This window comes from Mercurialis annua, linkage group LG8, assembly GCF_937616625.2.
Source record: "Mercurialis annua linkage group LG8, ddMerAnnu1.2, whole genome shotgun sequence".
Lineage (NCBI taxonomy): Eukaryota > Viridiplantae > Streptophyta > Magnoliopsida > Malpighiales > Euphorbiaceae > Mercurialis > Mercurialis annua.
Genome location: NC_065577.1, coordinates 8,724,886 through 8,746,639, shown reverse-complemented (window position 1 = coordinate 8,746,639; position 21,754 = coordinate 8,724,886). Strand labels below are relative to the sequence as shown.

The following is a 21,754-nucleotide window of genomic DNA, read 5'->3' as shown; positions in this document are numbered from 1 at the left end:
AAATCTAAAGTATCTTTTGATGGAACCATTGGACTGGTTTGGCGTCGGAGCATGACATTCCTAAGAAGGTTACTTAGGAAGGAACCGTGGAGATCGTCAAACGAAGAGTTAGGCAACAGTGTTTATAAAAAATAGTACTAGAAGATTTATATATATATAAAGGACCAAGTTATAAGGATATATAGTATATTAAGAGTATTAATGGAAACTCTATATAGATGCGAATACTGTGAAGTATTTGGTTAATGAGATTAAGAGACGAGATATGTGTATTATACGGAGAAAGTTAGGAAATTAGAAGTGCTGATTAAGGAATTAAGGAACGTAATTATAAGGTCATGAGAATCCTAATAGCAAAGAATGAAAGTTATACTACGGTAGCTATAAAAAATTGTCGGTGACTCATAAAGGAGAACGTGAACACTGCATGTCAAAGGTTAGCACATGTTTCATATCGCAGATGGTACTAAATATATAATTTGAGGATTTGTATATTCGGACCAACGAAGGAATCAAAGTAAACTAACGTTTAAAGTATATAACATATTAAAGACGGAGGTAACCGGATAAGAACTCTGTGATGAGTATAAGACGAGAATAACTTAATGCAAGTAAGAACATAAACCATGATGATAGTTATGAAGAAGGAATTAAAGGAGATGAACTCTCAGAATGAAGACACCGATAAGGATATCATGTATAAACAGGTACATGGTTGAAAGTAAAGAAAGCGGAAAACGTTAAGAAACGTGACGTCGAACTTCGATGAATTTATATATTAAAAGATAAGTGTTGAAACAGGATATGAGAAATGACTCAGGACGGAATAATACAAATTATTTGTAAAATTTTTAGAAATGATGAAGGCATATGATTTGAAAGGAAAAAAAAAAAAGATACATGAAAGACGCAAAGGTATGCAAACCTAATGGAAAAGATTGAAGTAACGGAACTTCACAAGTACTAAAGCTAATTGCAGGATAGTTAAATCATGTTTTATAATAAGTCTTATTTAATTATGTGCTCGAATCAATGAAGTAAGACGGAAGGATGGTATATGAGTTGTAAAACTTTAAGGAAGAGACAAGCCATTAAAGTAGTTGTATAAAGTCGTAGTAGAGGAAGAGATATGGAGGAGCGAGTAAGCATGTTAGCTGTCAGCGTTAAATTATTAATGAATTTATAATATAAGGTTCAGGCGTCCGCAAAATGGATACAGACACTAAATAAAGATATTTTGATGGATTATTCATTGTCAAGGTGAGGTGAAGGTGAATGTGACTACGAACATTTCATATGGATTTTGGTTATATATCAAGTGGGATAATCCAAAACTTATAACTACGTTTGGACTAGTAGTTACTTTCAATTAAGTTCAAAGAATTCAACTAAAGAAACTACATGTCAAATTAAGAAAAGTTCGGGGTAGGTAGTTTGGACAAACTTTCCGACCTCTAACGCTTGTCAAGGTCAATTTGAATCTAAATGGAAATTGCAGAGAGAGTTGCAGAGAGTGTCACGACCCAAATTTATGAGTCGCGACCGGCGCTAGGGAATGGGAGTGGTAGCTCCGAAACCCGTAGCAAGCCTAAAATCCTGTGTAAATTTTTTTCTCAAATCAAATTATTTTCATATATCAAAATACATGTGACCCCATTTTACAAAAATATCAGAGTTAAAATGCGCTATATAAATACATAGACAAAGACATCTAGACTACTGCGGACCGCTAGAATGAAAACCTTCTTTAACTTCTTGTGCAAATGACTTCCGAGAATTTAAAACTTCGGAAGCTTGACTCTCCAAATCATATCATACTATTCCTGAAAAATGGGAGGAGCAACGGGGTCAGTATAAAACTGAGTGAGTTCACCAAATTACACGCAATATCACATAAAGGGTTAAAACCATTGAAAACCCATTTTATATATAGAAAATACTCCTTTGAAATCATATTTCATACCCTCTCTACTATCCTTCATAACTTTTTGTTTATTTCATAAACTTATAGTTTATACGTATTTGACATCTTCGATTTCTTATTATGGTGTTGATATTTTTCTTTCTCGTTTTGTTGCATTAATTTTCGACAGAATCTTAAATCTTAGTTTATATCATCATGATTCTAAGTCGAATTAAATCATTGGCAAGTCTCTTGTGACTTGATCCTTATGGTTGGGTCCCGAGATAGTTCAACCGAGTTACCTTCAACCATATGGTACAGTCCCGAGATAATTCAACCGAGTTACTTGTACCATTTCTCAATCCCAAACGATTGATAGGAGTCCCGAGATAATTCAACCGAGTTACTCCTTAGACACGGGTCCCGAGATAGTTCAACCGAGTTACCTTCGTGTCTACATTCGGACTCTGCACCCTGCAGGTCTTTTGAACTTAATTGTCGATTCATATGATTCCTATTGACATTTAATAGGAAAGTTTATTCCATATTGCTTCACGATCTTGTCTCGTACAATTTCTCGATGTATACTTACTTTTTATTTCGTATGAGTCCTAAGGACTATTATCGAGAATGGATGAGATACAGGTCCCGGGATAATTCTACCGAGTTTAACCTTGTATCTCAGTTCTTATTATTGGGTGTACCATAGTACAATTCTCGTTTTACGTTTACTAATTGATTTTGTATTTTTCGTTCTGTTATATTGATCCTTTATGGACCATGGCATGCACATTACAATCTACACGCATACATCTATCACACGCACGTATGGGTATTTATTATGTTTGATAGTACATATCGGAATGTACTATATTTTCTTATTCATATTTGATTCGATACTTGTAATTTATTCGATGTTCGATTTCATATTGTATAGCTTTACCCTTCCCCGGTATTTAAATGAGTATATTCTCTTTGTTTATTTATGTTATTATGAAAATAACATAATACGATAAACAGGTATTTCAAAACATATATACGTAGTACATTTGCAAACATATATTTCAAATATATAAATATTCATATAGCCTTTCGTATGAAAATACGCAGCTTTATGAATATTGACGAGTAATTTAAAGTGTACTCACCACTTGCTATCCAAATTCTTCAAATAAGCACAACGATATCTCAATCCGTTCGCCTCGAGCCGTATCGATAGTCACTCGTCCGGTCTACGCAAATATAATAATAGCAAGAATTAATAAAATTCAAGCTATATCTATTTTCTAAAAAGTTGGTTTTCTAGCCAACTTTAACTATTAAAAACGCGTACTTAAAATAGTCCGACCCCTAAATAAAATCGACATTCTTAAAGTTTAGAACGTCGCCTAAAACTTTAGTTGAGGTCTCGGACCATGAAATACCCCTGAAGGTGTCGAAAACAAGCTTCGAAGTTAATACTTTGGGCTGTTCAGAAAATGCAGGACAGCTCTGCGCGACGTAATATCCTGCCTTAAACGAGCAGTTTAGAGTCCGATTCAGCAAAATATTAAACTTAGACATTTATAGTTAACATCCTTATATTTCCGTACCAGCAAATGGAACTTAATTTGGAATCATACAGCCCAAGATATTGCCTTTGCAATATCGCTGTTTGCAAGACGTTTTATGCAAAACGTCAATTCAATTCGGAACTTAATACACAACAAGACTAACCTATTGATACCGAATTATAACCTCAATATAATTCAGACACCTCGATCAAGCCATCTCTTAACAAATTATTCAATTCATTTCAAACCATTTTTCTACTTGTCTATGCAAATATACGTATCGGCATAACCATCGTTGTGCATAGCACGGCTGCCTACACCGACTACAGCCAAAGATTTATTCAATTAACCTATCAAATGGCCATATTTTTCTCTGAAAATTTTATGGAACTTATATAACATATATTTCTAAGTGCGTACCAAAAATTAGGCCAAACTAATGTGTTTAGGGTCCTCAAATAATTAACTTACAGCAGCAGCCTTACACAATTTACAAACAGAGCACTAGGTGCTATTTAATTTTTATCTCAATATCCGAATTATGAAAAATTCTGAAATTTTTTATACACCAACTTAACTCATATACTCAGAACATATAAAAATTCCAGATCAAACAAACATTTCTAAGTATTTCGAAAAATTCTAGTTGTAGACAGCATCAATTCAACACCAAACCAGAAAATCCAACTTTAAACTTAACCAAAACTCCACTCAATTCAATCAATTCATTACCAAAAGTCTAAAATTATGAATTTATACCTTTGTTTGATGGTATAACCCTTTGGCTGAATGAATTCCTCCATGAACAACCATCAAAATTCCATAATCATAGCTCCTAATCATCATACATAACCAAACAACCATTTTCATCAAACTTTAACAAAAACCGAAATATTAAAACCTGAAACCCTAACTGTAATTTGAGTTTATTACCTCAAATTGAAGCTATAGATCTGTAGATAATCATTTTCTCGTTCCGTGTCCGCAAGAATCGTCCAATTTGGACGAGAAACGAGTTCCGTAGCTCGTTTTGAAATCAAACACTCCATTTTCACTTCTCCATAGCTTTTCTCTCTTATCTCTTCTTTTTATTTCTTTTTGAATCATGAAGGAAAATCTGAGAATATATCTCATTCCCTTAGTAAGTAAGTTGTTGATTAAAGTCCAATTAGGTCCTTTAAATTGCCACCTCCTCACTACTTAATCCTTAACTTTTCTTTCGTCCGATTTAGTCCATTAATCCTTTAATCATTCGATTCTCGATAAATTCCATATTATTTATTTCTCAAATAAATAACATTAGTCTCACATCTTATAATATCACTTTATAATAATTTACTTTGGTAATTTTAGCCAAAAACGCTCAAATTTCCATTTTGAGCTAACTTGCACTTTTCTCACTTTTACGTCCAATTTTCATTCTAATAACTATCGATAACAACTTTATCGATATTATTTTCTCATTTTGAGAAAATAGAGTAAGGCACAACTTCCTCCGGAAGTTTGTGGTTAAAAGTCCACTTTAGTCCTTAAAGTGGCTAATTTGCACTTTAACCCTTATTCTTAACTAACCGTCAAACTTTCTTCTAAAACGATTTCATACACTTACGAAACTTGACGATCATTTATTAATAATATTTCACGGACCTTGATGTGAATATTATTAACTCTGGCTTTCCAACTTATTTTATCTTATTCCATTTTTGTCCCGATTAAATCCAATTCATCGCATAATAATTTTCCATTTAAATTATTATCCTACGATAATTCCAATAGACCCTCTTCGGTCTAAGTCCTTATTATCCAATCCTAATCTGATTTTCTCGTTCGTAATCTTTACGATTATGCCTCGTGGCACTACACGTAATACCTCAAAAAATTAGGTTATTACAATCTTCCCCCCTTATAAAAATTCGTCCTCGAATTTTCATAATCTTCTAATATCACTTAACCAATCCTTGTTCAAACCTTATCATTCACTTCCTTCCACACTTCCGCTGCGATACTCTGATTAGTTATTCACTAACTGTTGACTTTACAATTAGGTTTATACGGTCATCTCAATATACTTATCGAGTAACTTCTTATGCTAACAATCCTAACCATCTTGTTACTTCTTGATTCATAGCTATTATGAATCAATTCTCTTTATTCGACCTTTCTGAACAACATATGTTTGTTCGAAGGGTTCTTATCCCCTGACGTAACTAACTTCTATGTTTGATTTCCTCGTCCTAAAAGTAAACGTGCTTCGAGTTTAAACGTGGCCGCTATTACTTTACATGTTTGTAAAGTAGCGTCGTTGTTCTTGTATTTAATATACAAAACCGCCTTAGAGATCTGCAATTCAAATCTCGATATGTTGCAATTTGCATTACACTACTCGTCGTTCTATATACTTGTCGTGTTACATACGTATGTTTTCATATAGGCCTAACAAGATGATCAGTCTTGTTCTATGCCTCTATATACAGAGTCCCTGTCTGAGCTTACTTACGTTTGAAAACTTATCCGTTTAAAACCACGATACTCTTCATTTCTCAAATCATGTCGTAATTGTGCACCGGTGTGATGACTTCTCTCATCACAAGAGTTGCAATGACACTCCTTTTTTTTTTTCATTTCCAGACATACACAATGTATATGATGCATGGCCTATTAATGAATGCAATATGGATGTAGTGATGCAATTCTATTCGTGTCAATGCGATGTTTTTATGATTCGTGTCCGGGCACAATTATGTCTTTTCAAAACATTTCATTTTGATCAAATACTTTTATTTTCATAAAACGGGGTTTACGTAAGTTGCTCTCGACATAAGACTCTGCACTATCTATTAATTATCTTTCTATCGTTCGCAACTATTTACATTCTTTACACATGTAAAGATGTAACTCTTTTCGCCTGATTCTGACGTCGTTCGAAAGACACGTTCTAAACGTTCGTGTTTACACTAGGCTAGCTCAAAAGGTCTGATCACTTTCGAGCTTCTAGTGTTTGGACTTCATGATGTTTATCTCGATATATGGTTGTGTCTAACTAGAAGTCGTCGCGATAAACTCCATCTTTTAGGAAAAAGATTGTTTCGTATTTCCCGTGGTATCAAACTACTCGGGATGTGGGCATTCCTTCACGTGGTAACCTTGTTGTCCACATCGAAGACATATGTATGTCCTAGCTTGACAGCTAGTCGAGCATCTCCTATCGCATAACGAGTGTATGAAACTTGCATAGTTTGAACTTCCTTGTTCCGATGACAAACTAATAGTGCTAGCCCTTTTGGCTGCCTTCCCTTATCTATCTTTCCTATAAATCCGACTATGTCGCCTTTCTTAAGTCTTGAGAGCATTTCGCCCAGTATAGGCTTAGCAAACTTTCATCATTGAATCATAAGAAACTATTTCTATTCATAACAATCGATTACAATATATAAATTTTATGTATCGTATAAATTATCACAGGCTTACATACCTGTGAGCATATCACTCTCCTGAGTGATCGCGGCGCAAAACAAAACCTATCTTATTCATCAATCATATAATATCCAATCAATCAATTCAATCATAGTCCATAACGATATTCTTATATCATATGAGTCTCGAGAGTATATAACTCTTCGCAGACTATAAATACTCGAAAGCGTATTGCTTACTCGAGTAAACACACACATATTTTGTGCTCGCACACATCTAACTCGACTCCTAATAGCACATAAGGGAGAGGACGCTTTTATAAAACTTTTGAAAAATCGATGAAAACGTTGATAACGTTCAAAAGACATGACTGGAAATCCCTATAATCCGCAGTAGTTCTTAGCTTAACCTAGTGACATCATACCTAGGAACTACAGACATCAATCGTATACAGGCAATGGCCTATGAATCTAAACCATTGCTCTGATACCACCTTTGTCACGACCCAAATTTATGAGTCGCGACCGGCGCTAGGGAATGGGAGTGGTAGCTCCGAAACCCGTAGCAAGCCTAAAATCCTGTGTAAATTTTTTTCTCAAATCAAATTATTTTCATATATCAAAATACATGTGACCCCATTTTACAAAAATATCAGAGTTAAAATGCGCTATATAAATACATAGACAAAGACATCTAGACTACTGCGGACCGCTAGAATGAAAACCTTCTTTAACTTCTTGTGCAAATGACTTCCGAGAATTTAAAACTTCGGAAGCTTGACTCTCCAAATCATATCATACTATTCCTGAAAAATGGGAGGAGCAACGGGGTCAGTATAAAACTGAGTGAGTTCACCAAATTACACGCAATATCACATAAAGGGTTAAAACCATTGAAAACCCATTTTATATATAGAAAATACTCCTTTGAAATCATATTTCATACCCTCTCTACTATCCTTCATAACTTTTTGTTTATTTCATAAACTTATAGTTTATACGTATTTGACATCTTCGATTTCTTATTATGGTGTTGATATTTTTCTTTCTCGTTTTGTTGCATTAATTTTCGACAGAATCTTAAATCTTAGTTTATATCATCATGATTCTAAGTCGAATTAAATCATTGGCAAGTCTCTTGTGACTTGATCCTTATGGTTGGGTCCCGAGATAGTTCAACCGAGTTACCTTCAACCATATGGTACAGTCCCGAGATAATTCAACCGAGTTACTTGTACCATTTCTCAATCCCAAACGATTGATAGGAGTCCCGAGATAATTCAACCGAGTTACTCCTTAGACACGGGTCCCGAGATAGTTCAACCGAGTTACCTTCGTGTCTACATTCGGACTCTGCACCCTGCAGGTCTTTTGAACTTAATTGTCGATTCATATGATTCCTATTGACATTTAATAGGAAAGTTTATTCCATATTGCTTCACGATCTTGTCTCGTACAATTTCTCGATGTATACTTACTTTTTATTTCGTATGAGTCCTAAGGACTATTATCGAGAATGGATGAGATACAGGTCCCGGGATAATTCTACCGAGTTTAACCTTGTATCTCAGTTCTTATTATTGGGTGTACCATAGTACAATTCTCGTTTTACGTTTACTAATTGATTTTGTATTTTTCGTTCTGTTATATTGATCCTTTATGGACCATGGCATGCACATTACAATCTACACGCATACATCTATCACACGCACGTATGGGTATTTATTATGTTTGATAGTACATATCGGAATGTACTATATTTTCTTATTCATATTTGATTCGATACTTGTAATTTATTCGATGTTCGATTTCATATTGTATAGCTTTACCCTTCCCCGGTATTTAAATGAGTATATTCTCTTTGTTTATTTATGTTATTATGAAAATAACATAATACGATAAACAGGTATTTCAAAACATATATACGTAGTACATTTGCAAACATATATTTCAAATATATAAATATTCATATAGCCTTTCGTATGAAAATACGCAGCTTTATGAATATTGACGAGTAATTTAAAGTGTACTCACCACTTGCTATCCAAATTCTTCAAATAAGCACAACGATATCTCAATCCGTTCGCCTCGAGCCGTATCGATAGTCACTCGTCCGGTCTACGCAAATATAATAATAGCAAGAATTAATAAAATTCAAGCTATATCTATTTTCTAAAAAGTTGGTTTTCTAGCCAACTTTAACTATTAAAAACGCGTACTTAAAATAGTCCGACCCCTAAATAAAATCGACATTCTTAAAGTTTAGAACGTCGCCTAAAACTTTAGTTGAGGTCTCGGACCATGAAATACCCCTGAAGGTGTCGAAAACAAGCTTCGAAGTTAATACTTTAGGCTGTTCAGAAAATGCAGGACAGCTCTGCGCGACGTAATATCCTGCCTTAAACGAGCAGTTTAGAGTCCGATTCAGCAAAATATTAAACTTAGACATTTATAGTTAACATCCTTATATTTCCGTACCAGCAAATGGAACTTAATTTGGAATCATACAGCCCAAGATATTGCCTTTGCAATATCGCTGTTTGCAAGACGTTTTATGCAAAACGTCAATTCAATTCGGAACTTAATACACAACAAGACTAACCTATTGATACCGAATTATAACCTCAATATAATTCAGACACCTCGATCAAGCCATCTCTTAACAAATTATTCAATTCATTTCAAACCATTTTTCTACTTGTCTATGCAAATATACGTATCGGCATAACCATCGTTGTGCATAGCACGGCTGCCTACACCGACTACAGCCAAAGATTTATTCAATTAACCTATCAAATGGCCATATTTTTCTCTGAAAATTTTATGGAACTTATATAACATATATTTCTAAGTGCGTACCAAAAATTAGGCCAAACTAATGTGTTTAGGGTCCTCAAATAATTAACTTACAGCAGCAGCCTTACACAATTTACAAACAGAGCACTAGGTGCTATTTAATTTTTATCTCAATATCCGAATTATGAAAAATTCTGAAATTTTTTATACACCAACTTAACTCATATACTCAGAACATATAAAAATTCCAGATCAAACAAACATTTCTAAGTATTTCGAAAAATTCTAGTTGTAGACAGCATCAATTCAACACCAAACCAGAAAATCCAACTTTAAACTTAACCAAAACTCCACTCAATTCAATCAATTCATTACCAAAAGTCTAAAATTATGAATTTATACCTTTGTTTGATGGTATAACCCTTTGGCTGAATGAATTCCTCCATGAACAACCATCAAAATTCCATAATCATAGCTCCTAATCATCATACATAACCAAACAACCATTTTCATCAAACTTTAACAAAAACCGAAATATTAAAACCTGAAACCCTAACTGTAATTTGAGTTTATTACCTCAAATTGAAGCTATAGATCTGTAGATAATCATTTTCTCGTTCCGTGTCCGCAAGAATCGTCCAATTTGGACGAGAAACGAGTTCCGTAGCTCGTTTTGAAATCAAACACTCCATTTTCACTTCTCCATAGCTTTTCTCTCTTATCTCTTCTTTTTATTTCTTTTTGAATCATGAAGGAAAATCTGAGAATATATCTCATTCCCTTAGTAAGTAAGTTGTTGATTAAAGTCCAATTAGGTCCTTTAAATTGCCACCTCCTCACTACTTAATCCTTAACTTTTCTTTCGTCCGATTTAGTCCATTAATCCTTTAATCATTCGATTCTCGATAAATTCCATATTATTTATTTCTCAAATAAATAACATTAGTCTCACATCTTATAATATCACTTTATAATAATTTACTTTGGTAATTTTAGCCAAAAACGCTCAAATTTCCATTTTGAGCTAACTTGCACTTTTCTCACTTTTACGTCCAATTTTCATTCTAATAACTATCGATAACAACTTTATCGATATTATTTTCTCATTTTGAGAAAATAGAGTAAGGCACAACTTCCTCCGGAAGTTTGTGGTTAAAAGTCCACTTTAGTCCTTAAAGTGGCTAATTTGCACTTTAACCCTTATTCTTAACTAACCGTCAAACTTTCTTCTAAAATGATTTCGTACACTTACGAAACTTGACGATCATTTATTAATAATATTTCACGGACCTTGATGTGAATATTATTAACTCTGGCTTTCCAACTTATTTTATCTTATTCCATTTTTGTCCCGATTAAATCCAATTCATCGCATAATAATTTTCCATTTAAATTATTATCCTACGATAATTCCAATAGACCCTCTTCGGTCTAAGTCCTTATTATCCAATCCTAATCTGATTTTCTCGTTCTTAATCTTTACGATTATGCCTCGTGGCACTACACGTAATACCTCAAAAATTTAGGTTATTACAGAGAGTGCATTTAAAGAAAGTAATAAACTATTGGACGATTTTAAGTGATTCATTTAATGGTTTAAGTTTACCATTAAATCATCAACATGTTTGGAATACACTAACCTTAATAAAAGTTATTATATCAAAATTTTAACAATTAGAGTACCGCGAATTCATTTATGATTAAAGTATTAGTTCGTTCGTGTTAGGAACGCAATTTTACACTGAAATTGGTTAAAGTTAAGGGAGTTTATTGGATTTAGAATGTGAAAGTAAAGAGCGTAACAAGTGTTTAAGATGGTTATTTTGGAGGTAATTTTGGACGTGTTCGTGAAAACTTTTTGTAATTACTCTTAATGCCTTGTGGAAGGAGTATGTCAAAAAGGATAACGACAAGCTCGGATTAATCCTGAAAAACAAGACCTGCCTTAGGCAAGCAGGCAAACATTTACCCTTAAGTAAGCCTATTAATTAAAGGTTAAGCACAATTCTAATGCTAATCTAGGGAAGCCACTTCTGGATCAATTTTCGATCCCAAGAAATGTTATTTTGGACCTAGGACCAAAATAAAAGTTGTAGGTAGTGTAGCATAGAATAAGTTTCAAGTGATAAATTAAAACTTGGATAAATTTTAGATGCTGGTTTTGTGGCCTGAAGCGGGCTAAAAACCTAAAGTTTACAAAATTAAGAAGAAGTGAATTTTAGTTAGTTTGGAAAACTAACTACGTAATACATGGATAACGTAATACAAAATAAGTATAAGTTAGAAAATCGTATAATAAAATATCCTATAAGATTATGCCTTAAGGGGATGGCGGAAGTAGTGAGCACTACCAATATTAAAATAATTGGATGGTAAGCATTATAAGAAAATTCGAGGACCAATTTTTTTTAAGGGGGGAAGAATGTAATGCCCCGCATTTTTGGAGAAATGTTTAATTGGATTAAACATATTATTTTAGCCAAAGGGAGCTAAAATAAGGAAATTTTCGTAAACAAGGCGGAGAATGGCGTTTTGACAAAGGATTAATTTTAATAAAGTTGGACTATATATTAGATGAAATTAATTGGATTAAAATTTTATCTCGTATTTGGATATCGAGATAAGCATATTGTTATTTAATGGAAAAATTGGAGAAATTCCCATTAAACAAAATAAATGATTTTTTTAAAGTGGATATTTAATATCCGCAAATTTTATTATTTGGATTATTTTAAGAGAATCCATAAATATTTGGAATATTATTTTTAGATAGGGATTTAAGCGCGATAAATAAATTATACGGCTAAATAATAAATTTAAGAAAAAAGGCGATAATTAATATTTTGGATTAAGAAAAGTAGTCCGTATAATTTATAATCGATGAGAGTTTGGATTTAGCCCGAGAAATTTATCGACGTGCTTAATTAATAAATTAATGAAAAAATAAATTAATAGGAATTCTAAATAACCAAAATAAATGGTGTAGAGCCAAATTATGATAGGCCTAATTAATACTACAATTTATAAGCCCAAAATTAATAATGAAATAAAATAAAAGCCAAGCCCAATCCATTCCCTTTTAGTGATATTAAAAACAAATGAGCAATATAATTCCTTAGCCACAAACCAAAGAAGTTTCCAGAGAAGGAAAAAAAGAAAGAAGCCTCATCTCTTCTTCTTCACCAAGAAGAAATATTTTCCTACACCATCCATTAAAGCTTGAGGTTTGGGAATTCAAGCTTCTATTGTTTATTATCTACCTCTAGCAACAATAAAATAAGGTTAGTAGTTTCAATTTATTAAGTTATTATGTTAAGTTGAAGATGTTAGGGATTATGGAGTTAGTAGAGATTAATTGAATTGAAATTTAATTTGTTGTTAGAGTGCTTAATTATGAATAACAACACTAAATTAGAAGGAATTAATGAAATTCTTGTGAATTGGGTCAAATTGGTTTGAAATTAATGATTTTATATATTGCTGGAAATTTTTAATTGATGCTAAATTATGATTTTTGGAGAACCGGAGTTGGAGTCGGGCTGGGAGCGGAGAGTGGTGGCCGGAAAGAAGACCGGTCAGGCCATTCGGCCTGACCTGTCTGCTCAAGTTGAGCAGACTACGGTCTGCTCAACCAGAGCAGACTTCGGTCTGCTTTGCTGAGCAGACCCGTGTCTGCTCAGCTATGAGCAGACCAGCTGGTCTGCTCACTGGGCAGACCAGCTGGTCGCTCCCGGACCAGTACGCCGCCGTGAATTTTCTTTTATTGGGACGTTTTTGGAAAAAAATTAAAATTAAGATTGATTTTTTGAAATAAAATGAAAATCAGAAAATAGAATTGATAAAGTTAGATAAATAAATTTTTGAAGTTGATTTTTAAATGAGTTATAGATTAAGTTAAGTTCGAATACAAATGTTAAAGTATAATGGAAATCAAGCTTAAAGGCTAAACCTAGGATTAACTACGAACTTAATATACAATTTAAGAGAAATTAGTTTATTTTAATAAAAGTTGTATTATAGTGAATCAACAATTGCCTAAGTGTTAGGAAAATTGAAAATTTAAAGTAGTAAATAAACGACTTGGTTAAATATTATCCGAATTGGCTAGTTAGACATTAAGAAGGAAAAAGTAAAAGAAATGGACTTAGAATAAATTCAAGCTTGAACGCTTGAATATAAACGCGAAGTTTTAAAAATAAAGTAGTTTACGAATTAAGACGTTAATTTAGTATTTATTTGTATTATAGATCGTACGGGTATTTGGATTGGAGAAATAGAGAATTTGGAGGGTTAAACAACGGGCTATTTTATTGTGCTTTATGAAATTTGGATTAAGCGATCGAGGTGAGTTCGCGATTTACTTTCGAGTATTATTATTTTTATTTATAAATAGATACATGTATTTGATTGAATGTTTTAATTTAAACCTATATATTTGTTTATAAAACTCATATTGATATTAATAGAGCTTTATTAAAATATTTTAAATAATAAGTTTATGACTTTTATTAACAATTTATTTATGCTATAAACGAATAAAATATATTACACTTTATTAAAGGTCGCATAAATTGAGTTTGAAATATATTGAAAAATGTTTGATACTAGACTTTGATTTTTATAATGAATAATGCGATTTATAGTTGATGATGGCTAGATCGTGAGATCGCCTTTGAAATAGCATCGTTTATTTGAAAAGAGCATATATTATTTAGTTAACGTTCTTTGTTCTTTTAAGACCTTTAAGCATGTATATTAGTATAGAGAATTCGAGAATTTTATTATAGTACTTGTTATTTTAATAGCTTCGCTATATGTATGTTTATTATACGAGCTTATACATTGTTTGTCTTGCGGAATTATTATTTAAACCCAATAAGTGATCCGTGGGAAACGAGCTACCTATTGGGCGTCAATAGGCTGTGTGATCACCAGAATTGATACGAGTCTAGGCGTCTATGGTCAATATCTTGAAATGATTAATTATGAATATCGATCGATTAATGGATTAAGGAGGACAAAAAGAAAATTGATAGACACCAGGTAACTCGGTCGAACTATCTCGGGACCTGTGTCTAGTGGGTAACTCGGTCGAACTATCTCGGGACCCACAACTGGGGATTAAGTAGTGGCATAAGTAACTCGGTTGAATTATCTCGGGACTATGCCACGTGGTAGCGGGTAACTCGGTCGAACTATCTCGGGACCCGGCCACTCGGACGATATGATTCGAAAAACAATTATCGTTGATTATGTTCTATAGGTTCATAGCATTTGGGTTTAGGGTTTCAAACGGATCCGATATTGGAAACTACTAATTATATTTTATGTTTATTTATGTTTAATTTATCATTTATTATCGAAGTATGTTTAAATACAAGTTTATTGTTGAAATATTTAGAAAAGTATGTCTTATCGTTAATGCGACCTGATTTTTAAGTATAATACCGTTAGTAAATTGTGAACTCACTCAGCGTTGTCTGACCCCCAACAGTGTTTTCTTTCAGGATTAATACTTGATGATGTGGTCGAGCTTCCATCCATTGTTCCGGAAGTCTCAATTATGGGGAGTCTTATTTTTCTTAGAGCTGCAGTAGTCAAGATATTAGAGTTAGCTTGTAGCAAACAATTTACGTTTATTTTATGCCATGACATAATGATGTATTTTGAGAAAATGAATTATCCAGGAATTTAATATATGGTTAGTTGGTATTTTATACAGAGTGGTTTGTGTGTTTTCACAGGTGTGGTTATTTAAGTTTACAGGCGTTATATTGCCGATTTTTTCGAAAATGGTTTTATTAAGTATTATAACGATTTTGGAAAAGCGAAAAATTTTTAGGTAAATTTAGGCTTGCTACGGGTTTCGGAACCAAAATTCCCATTCCCTAGCGCCGGTCGCGGCCCTCGATTTTGGGTCGTGACAGTTTTGCATTTGCCATTAATTATAAAAATCAATGAACAAAGGATCACTTTACCCCCTGAACTTGGCACAAAGTATCAAAAACGCCAAATTAACAAAACGGGATCACTTTTACCCTGAACTTGTTAAATTTGGTACAAAAACTCCCCTCCCCACTCTCACCAAAGAGAGTGAGACACACTCTCTGGTTTTAAAAGTGGTTTCTTTTTTTCTAGCTGGTTTTTGATGGTAAAATATTTAAAAGGATCCTAATTTTTTAACATTGTATCAATAAGTCCATAATAATTAAAAAAGAACATTTTAATTTTAAAACCTTACATATTAAAATTATATTAATTAAAAATATAAAGGACCTTTTTATATTTTTTACATAAAAAATTTAATTTTTTTTTGTTTTCAGATGAGCAGCTGCCGGAAATCTTTTCCGGCAGCTGCTCAGTTCGTCTCAGTGAGACGAACTGAGTTCGTCTCTGTGAGACGAACCCGGGTTCTTCTCACAGAGACGAACTGAACCCAGATCTGGGTTCAGATCTGCGTTCGTCTCACGAACTCGGCAACTCCGATGGGTTTGGGGGGCGGCGGGTGGTGTTTTGGGCGGTGGTTGATGGAGGAAGAGAGATATTGGCGGTGGCGTAAAAAAACCGATTGATTTATCGTTTTTAAAAATTAAATTGAATATTTAATTATATTAAATTAATTAGAGTTAAATATTTAATTAGATTAAGTTTTTTTTTAGAATTCAATCAGATTAAGTTAATTAGAGTTAATTAGGGTTAATTAGAGTAAAATTAGTATCTCACTCTCCAATTAGGATGCCACATCAGCATAGGGGTGTTTTTGAAACGGTTTTGCCAAGTTCAGGGTAAAAGTGATCCGGTTTCGCTAATTTGGACGTTTTTGATACTTTGTGCCAAGTTCGGGGGGTAAAGTGATCCTTTGTTCAAAAATCAATTCAAATAAAAATCAAAAAGAAAAGTCAATAAATAGTGAAATATTATATTTTTAATTTAATTATTATTTATTATAATTTAATTATTATACTTAAGAATTTAATTTATATTTTAGTTAAATAACAAAAATTATTATTATCAAATTAAAGCGTCTATAAATATATTACATTTAATAATTTTTGTATAACGGTTCATGTGAATATCGCGGCGAAAAACTATCTCTAATCTATTACTATACTATAAGTGTGAGGAAGGGGGAGAACATATAAAATTACGATAATAAATTTCATTAAAGATATAATTAATACTAGAAAATATAAAGTTAAAGAGGGCACCTTTCCTTAGGGGTGTGCATTCGATTTTTTGGTTCGGAAGTAGAATTATCAAAATCGATCGGTTTTTAAGAATCTTAAAACCGGTCAGAAATTTGACCAAACAAATCGGTTCGGTTCGGTTTTCAGTTTTACTGAAATAGGAAAATAATTTTTTTTCTTTAAATTTTACTCATAAAAATTAAAATTAAAATTAAAAAATTAAATTTAAACTTCAAATCTAAGTCAATTGTAATATATCATATTTCTTTTTTACATATAAAAAAGGGTCAACACGACCTCTGAATTTGTGACACTGGAATATTTAATTCAATTTTACAATTCAAGTGACTAATCCCAAAACTCTTCATTTTTACGCTAGATTAAATCATAATTATATTTTTAAAATGCGTGGGGGATGCAAAAAAATAATAATAGAAAGTGCTGTAATTGTTATAATAAAATTACCTAAACCTATTTGTTTTCCAAAAAATATAAATTAATTTGATCTAAAAATAAAAAAATTTAGAGTTAATTGCTCAAAAAAAGTAAAAACTGAATTAAATAACCATGTGTTACAAGTTTAGGGGGCCCGTTAACCCTTAATTTTTTAAGTTATTAACATGAAAAAACATTAAACATAAATAAAAAAGATCTCTTATTTTTCTCATGTCCTATTTACTGATTTGAAGCAATTTTAAATTTATTTGTTATATATTCATCGTGATTTTTCTTTTAGTAAATTATTATGCAATCTAGAGTGATACTTTGAGCTCAGAGTGTGAGATTTCAAAGGTATTTGTTGATATATATTTTTCTCTTTTTTTTATTCTTTGTATAATTAAATTGAAAAGGAAAAAGGACCTTTGTCATTTATGCGTTGAAGTTTCATGAGCAGCAATTTGTAAATTAATTTTCGGATATTAAACTCTGTAGATCACTAAGCTTTCCTTAAATTACAGAAAGGTCACTAAAAAAACTTTTGTTACAAAATGGTCATTGAACTATAATTTTTATTACAAAGGGGTTCATCCATCTAAAACGTTGCGTTTTATAGCAAAAACGCAACATTTTCGCTTACGTGGCAAGCCAAATTTACAAAAAGGAACATAGTTTAATGACCTTTTTGTAATAAGAGGTATTATCTAGTGACATTTTTGTAATTCACGAAAAGTTTATTGTTGTTTTTGTAACAACATAAACATTTTTGTAGTAAAAGGTATAGTTCAATGATCATTTTGTAACAAAAGTTTTTTTAGTGATCTTTCTGTAATTTGAGTAAAGTCTAATGATCTACATAGTTTAATATCCTTAATTTTCTCTTGAGCTATAAGCTATCTAACTAAGAGAAAATTTATTCATAAATAAAACTATGTGAAAATATTATTTCATTTACATCGGAAAATGATTGTGGCCAGGAGAAAAAGGTATTTTTCAATAAAGATACTAAATTTAGAAAATCATAATCTTAAATTCTATATCCCCAAAACACCTAATTGAAAAGAGCATCCGTCAATTTTTTTAATGAATAATATGTATATTATTATTTAATAGGCCGAGTTGATCAGGATATTTGTTTGAATATGTCGCATGGTTTGTATATGTTATGTGGTATGATATTTATCTATTGATTAAAATGTATAGGTAATCAAATTAATTTGCTAGAAAATTCAAATATTGAAATGACAATGATGGAAGAGTTTATTGACACAGATAGAAAAGTGATGGCAGAAGGAGAAGATATGGAAGGGGTTTCATAATTGGTATAATTAACTTGCTTAATCAACGAAATAACAATTGAACTGATATAATTAACTTGCTTAATCATAATTGTTTTATGATCAAACCATCATTTTATAAACAAAAGAGAGAAGCAAACACATACAATTTATTGATCTGTGGCTATTATTTCATGGAAAAGATCACAAATTATTAAGGTTTAATTTACTTGTTCCACGGGAAACATGCCTCTGGATTCTTCTGCATGCAAGGACCATTAGGTTTAATCTTCCAATAACAATCTTCGCAGTCATCTCTAGATTTATGTTCTACGTAAATATCAAACCACTTCAACTGGCCACTCCATGTAAATTTGCAATAAAATAATGTATTACCCCAAAGACTTGGGATAAATGAAAATTCAAACATTTGTTGATCATGCAGAAGGTGAGCACCTAGGTCGTTGTTTTTCGACTTACAGTGCACCGTAAGATCTACGCCTTTTCCGACGTCGTTTGTAATATAAACATGGGTTTTATCATCGCGATGAGATGCAACGGCTAATTTTAACAAACAGAGAAACAAGATACAATAGTATTGTTTGGTGCTAATGAGTGCATTCATGTTTAATTACTTTGCATATTCTTTTGGTCTAATTTTTGATATTTATAGATTTCGTCAGGATAACAGATAAATTAAGAATAGGACTATAAAAAGTAATTAATAATTGTGTTTCTTTAATTAGTATTGTGTTTCTTTGGTAACTAACAAAATTTTGGGTCCAAGTTGCGAACTCATAGGAATAACTCTATCTGTTACTGTTATAATTAACAATTAAGGTATATACATGTCATATATGTTCTCATATCTTTAAAGAATTGTTTATATATACCAAGTCTATCATTTTAATGCGATGGCTTAGTCTAAGGATGTGGTAGATTTTATCTATTTAAAAATTTGTTCTTATCTTTAACATTAACCTATATACTAATATTTTTAAAAATAATATCAATCGATATCATTAATTTTATCTCCTTTCCTCTTATTTAGCTGAGGTAAATTAAATTACAGAATTTGTAGATTCAAGTTTCTTTATTTATAAACGCTTTAATTTAACATTTAAATTAATGAGAAGATATTTCCTTTTTTTAATATATATTATAAAAGTATTTAATAACAAGTAGACTAAAAATAATAATTATACTACTTTTCGTTTTTTTCTCCTAAATTATTTTAGAAACTATTTATTTTAAAATTCTCTTAATTTTACAACATACCATTAAAAACAATGAAACTGAAATTTTAAAATTAAATTATATACATAAAATTGAAGTTATAAAAATGTTTTCTCTTCTATATTTATTAATATTACATCAATTGGGTTGATAGTAATTGATGTAATTTAAGGTTATAAAATTATTATTTTGTTTATTTATACTTGATAAAAAAAGATTTCATTTGTTCCTTTTGTTAACTGCGCATTTTTTTGAAACAATTAACAGTGCATGAATTGTTAAATTATTTTCATTTTTTTTGTTATATTAATTATTTTACTAATCTTATTTCTAATAACTCTATTTATATAACTTTTCAATTTTCTATTCATAAAAAAACTTTTCATTTTTATTAACGTTTGACAAAGAGAATTGTTTTCATATTTTATACAATCCTTTATTTGTGCTGCTTTTTATTTTTGTTAACCTTTGATTATAAGTTTATAATATTACAAAAAACAAATTATAGCATTACATAATATTAATTGATTTGTTAACTTTATTTTAAAAATCTATATAGAAAGCATGATATTGTTTCCATTAATTGACACTTGGCACATTCTCATTCATCAAAAAATTATTTTAATTATTTTGATAATTATTCTTATAATTTTATCTCATTGTTTTTTTTTTTGATAAAAGATATTTGAATTAGCTCATTCACAAAATATGGCAAAGCAACTAAAACAATTAGACATGTACACAGAAAAAATCCAAGCTTCTAAAGACATCCATACTAGAATAAGGAAAGTTAGGATGTAAACACTTGTAAAACAGAACCGCCTTAGTAATGCTATCAAAAATGATCTTATCCACCTTACTTGTCCTGAACTTGAAAACCCGTTTGTTTCTCGCTTTCCAAAGCGACCAATTGATGAAGAACCATATCAGAAGCCATAGTTCCTTATACCTTTTCTTGCAAAGGCTGCTCCATTGCCTAAAGAACTCCACCAAAGAAAACGGCAAAACACAAGATATATTGCTCAAACAGACAACACGCATCCAAGTACACTGTCACGACCCAATCTCAAGGCCGAGACCGGCGCTAGGGAATGGGAGTGGTTGCTCCAAAACCCGTAGCAAGCCTAAAAACGTAAAATAATTTTTCGCGAAACATAAACGACATGCATGACATAAATAAGCACGTGTCATGCAGAAGCACACATGTCAGGCACACATACCCTCTGACAGTCACAATATATATATATATATAACGCAGCAAGCGTAAAACGTTTAAAACTTTAAAACGTTAAAGTAATATTTACTGAAAACTATACATACTAGCTGACTGGCAAAATACTTATCTACTGCAGCTCTAAGAGTAAAGTACTGTTTCTTTACATACTCAAAAATACAGACTTCTGGAAGTAGGATAGAAGTCCGTTGCTTCAAAGCGTCTTTATCCTGAAAGGAAATCTGTGAGGGGTCAGTATATTGGGATATACTGAGTGAGTTCATACATTTACTGATAAGTATTCAAATAAATCATAAAATCGTAATCAATCATATACAGCCAAGTACAGGATCCGAATGAAACCTTAATCCTCAAACATACTAATAATCAATCGATCAACCCAATCATAAATATCAATTGCGAGTCCAACTCGCTGGTGGCCCAGCCACTAGATATGGGGACTCCAGACTACACCGTAGCCGAGTGCTCTCTCGTATCAAAATCATAACCCAATCGTAAATTTCATATTCAACATCAGCTCCCAGCTGAGTCATATCAAAACTGGCGATCAACACAGTCCTATTGTCGCCCAATAGGTAGCACGTTCCATCGGATCAATACTGGTTTCAAATCAAACATATGCAATTCATAAAAAGAATTCGCATATAAAACATGCAGTTCAAATATAAAGCAATATAAAATAATTGCTTAAATAAATACTTTAAAAGCAAATCGTAT

At 31.9% G+C, this 21,754-nt stretch overlaps 1 protein-coding gene and 1 long non-coding RNA gene across 2 annotated transcripts; one reads left to right on the top strand and one right to left on the bottom strand.

Annotated features, from left to right (window-relative positions):
• Positions 1-12,662: 12,662 nt before the first annotated feature.
• LOC126660718 (uncharacterized) lies at positions 12,663-15,382 on the top strand. Its single transcript, XR_007635429.2, has 3 exons — positions 12,663-12,946; positions 13,913-14,009; positions 15,160-15,382. It is a non-coding gene; the product is annotated as an uncharacterized LOC126660718 (long non-coding RNA).
• A 3,411-nt stretch (positions 15,383-18,793) lies between these two features.
• Positions 18,794-20,740, bottom strand: LOC126661566 (S-protein homolog 5-like). The gene is made up of 2 exons (XM_050355421.1): positions 20,664-20,740; positions 18,794-19,175 (listed from the first exon to the last, which is right to left on the bottom strand). The coding sequence occupies exons 1-2, from the start codon at positions 20,738-20,740 to the stop codon at positions 18,794-18,796; spliced, it is 459 nt and encodes a 152-aa protein (XP_050211378.1).
• Positions 20,741-21,754: the final 1,014 nt, after the last annotated feature.

Bases quoted from the DNA above. Each gene is read 5' to 3' on its own strand.
- LOC126661566 (XM_050355421.1), bottom strand. From the start codon at position 20,740: ATGGCTTCTGATATGGTTCTTCATCAATTGGTCGCTTTGGAAAGCGAG. The intron at 19,176-20,663 runs GTAAGGTGGATA...TGCACTCATTAG, and splicing joins GGTTTTCAAGTTCAGGACAA to CACCAAACAATACTATTGTA.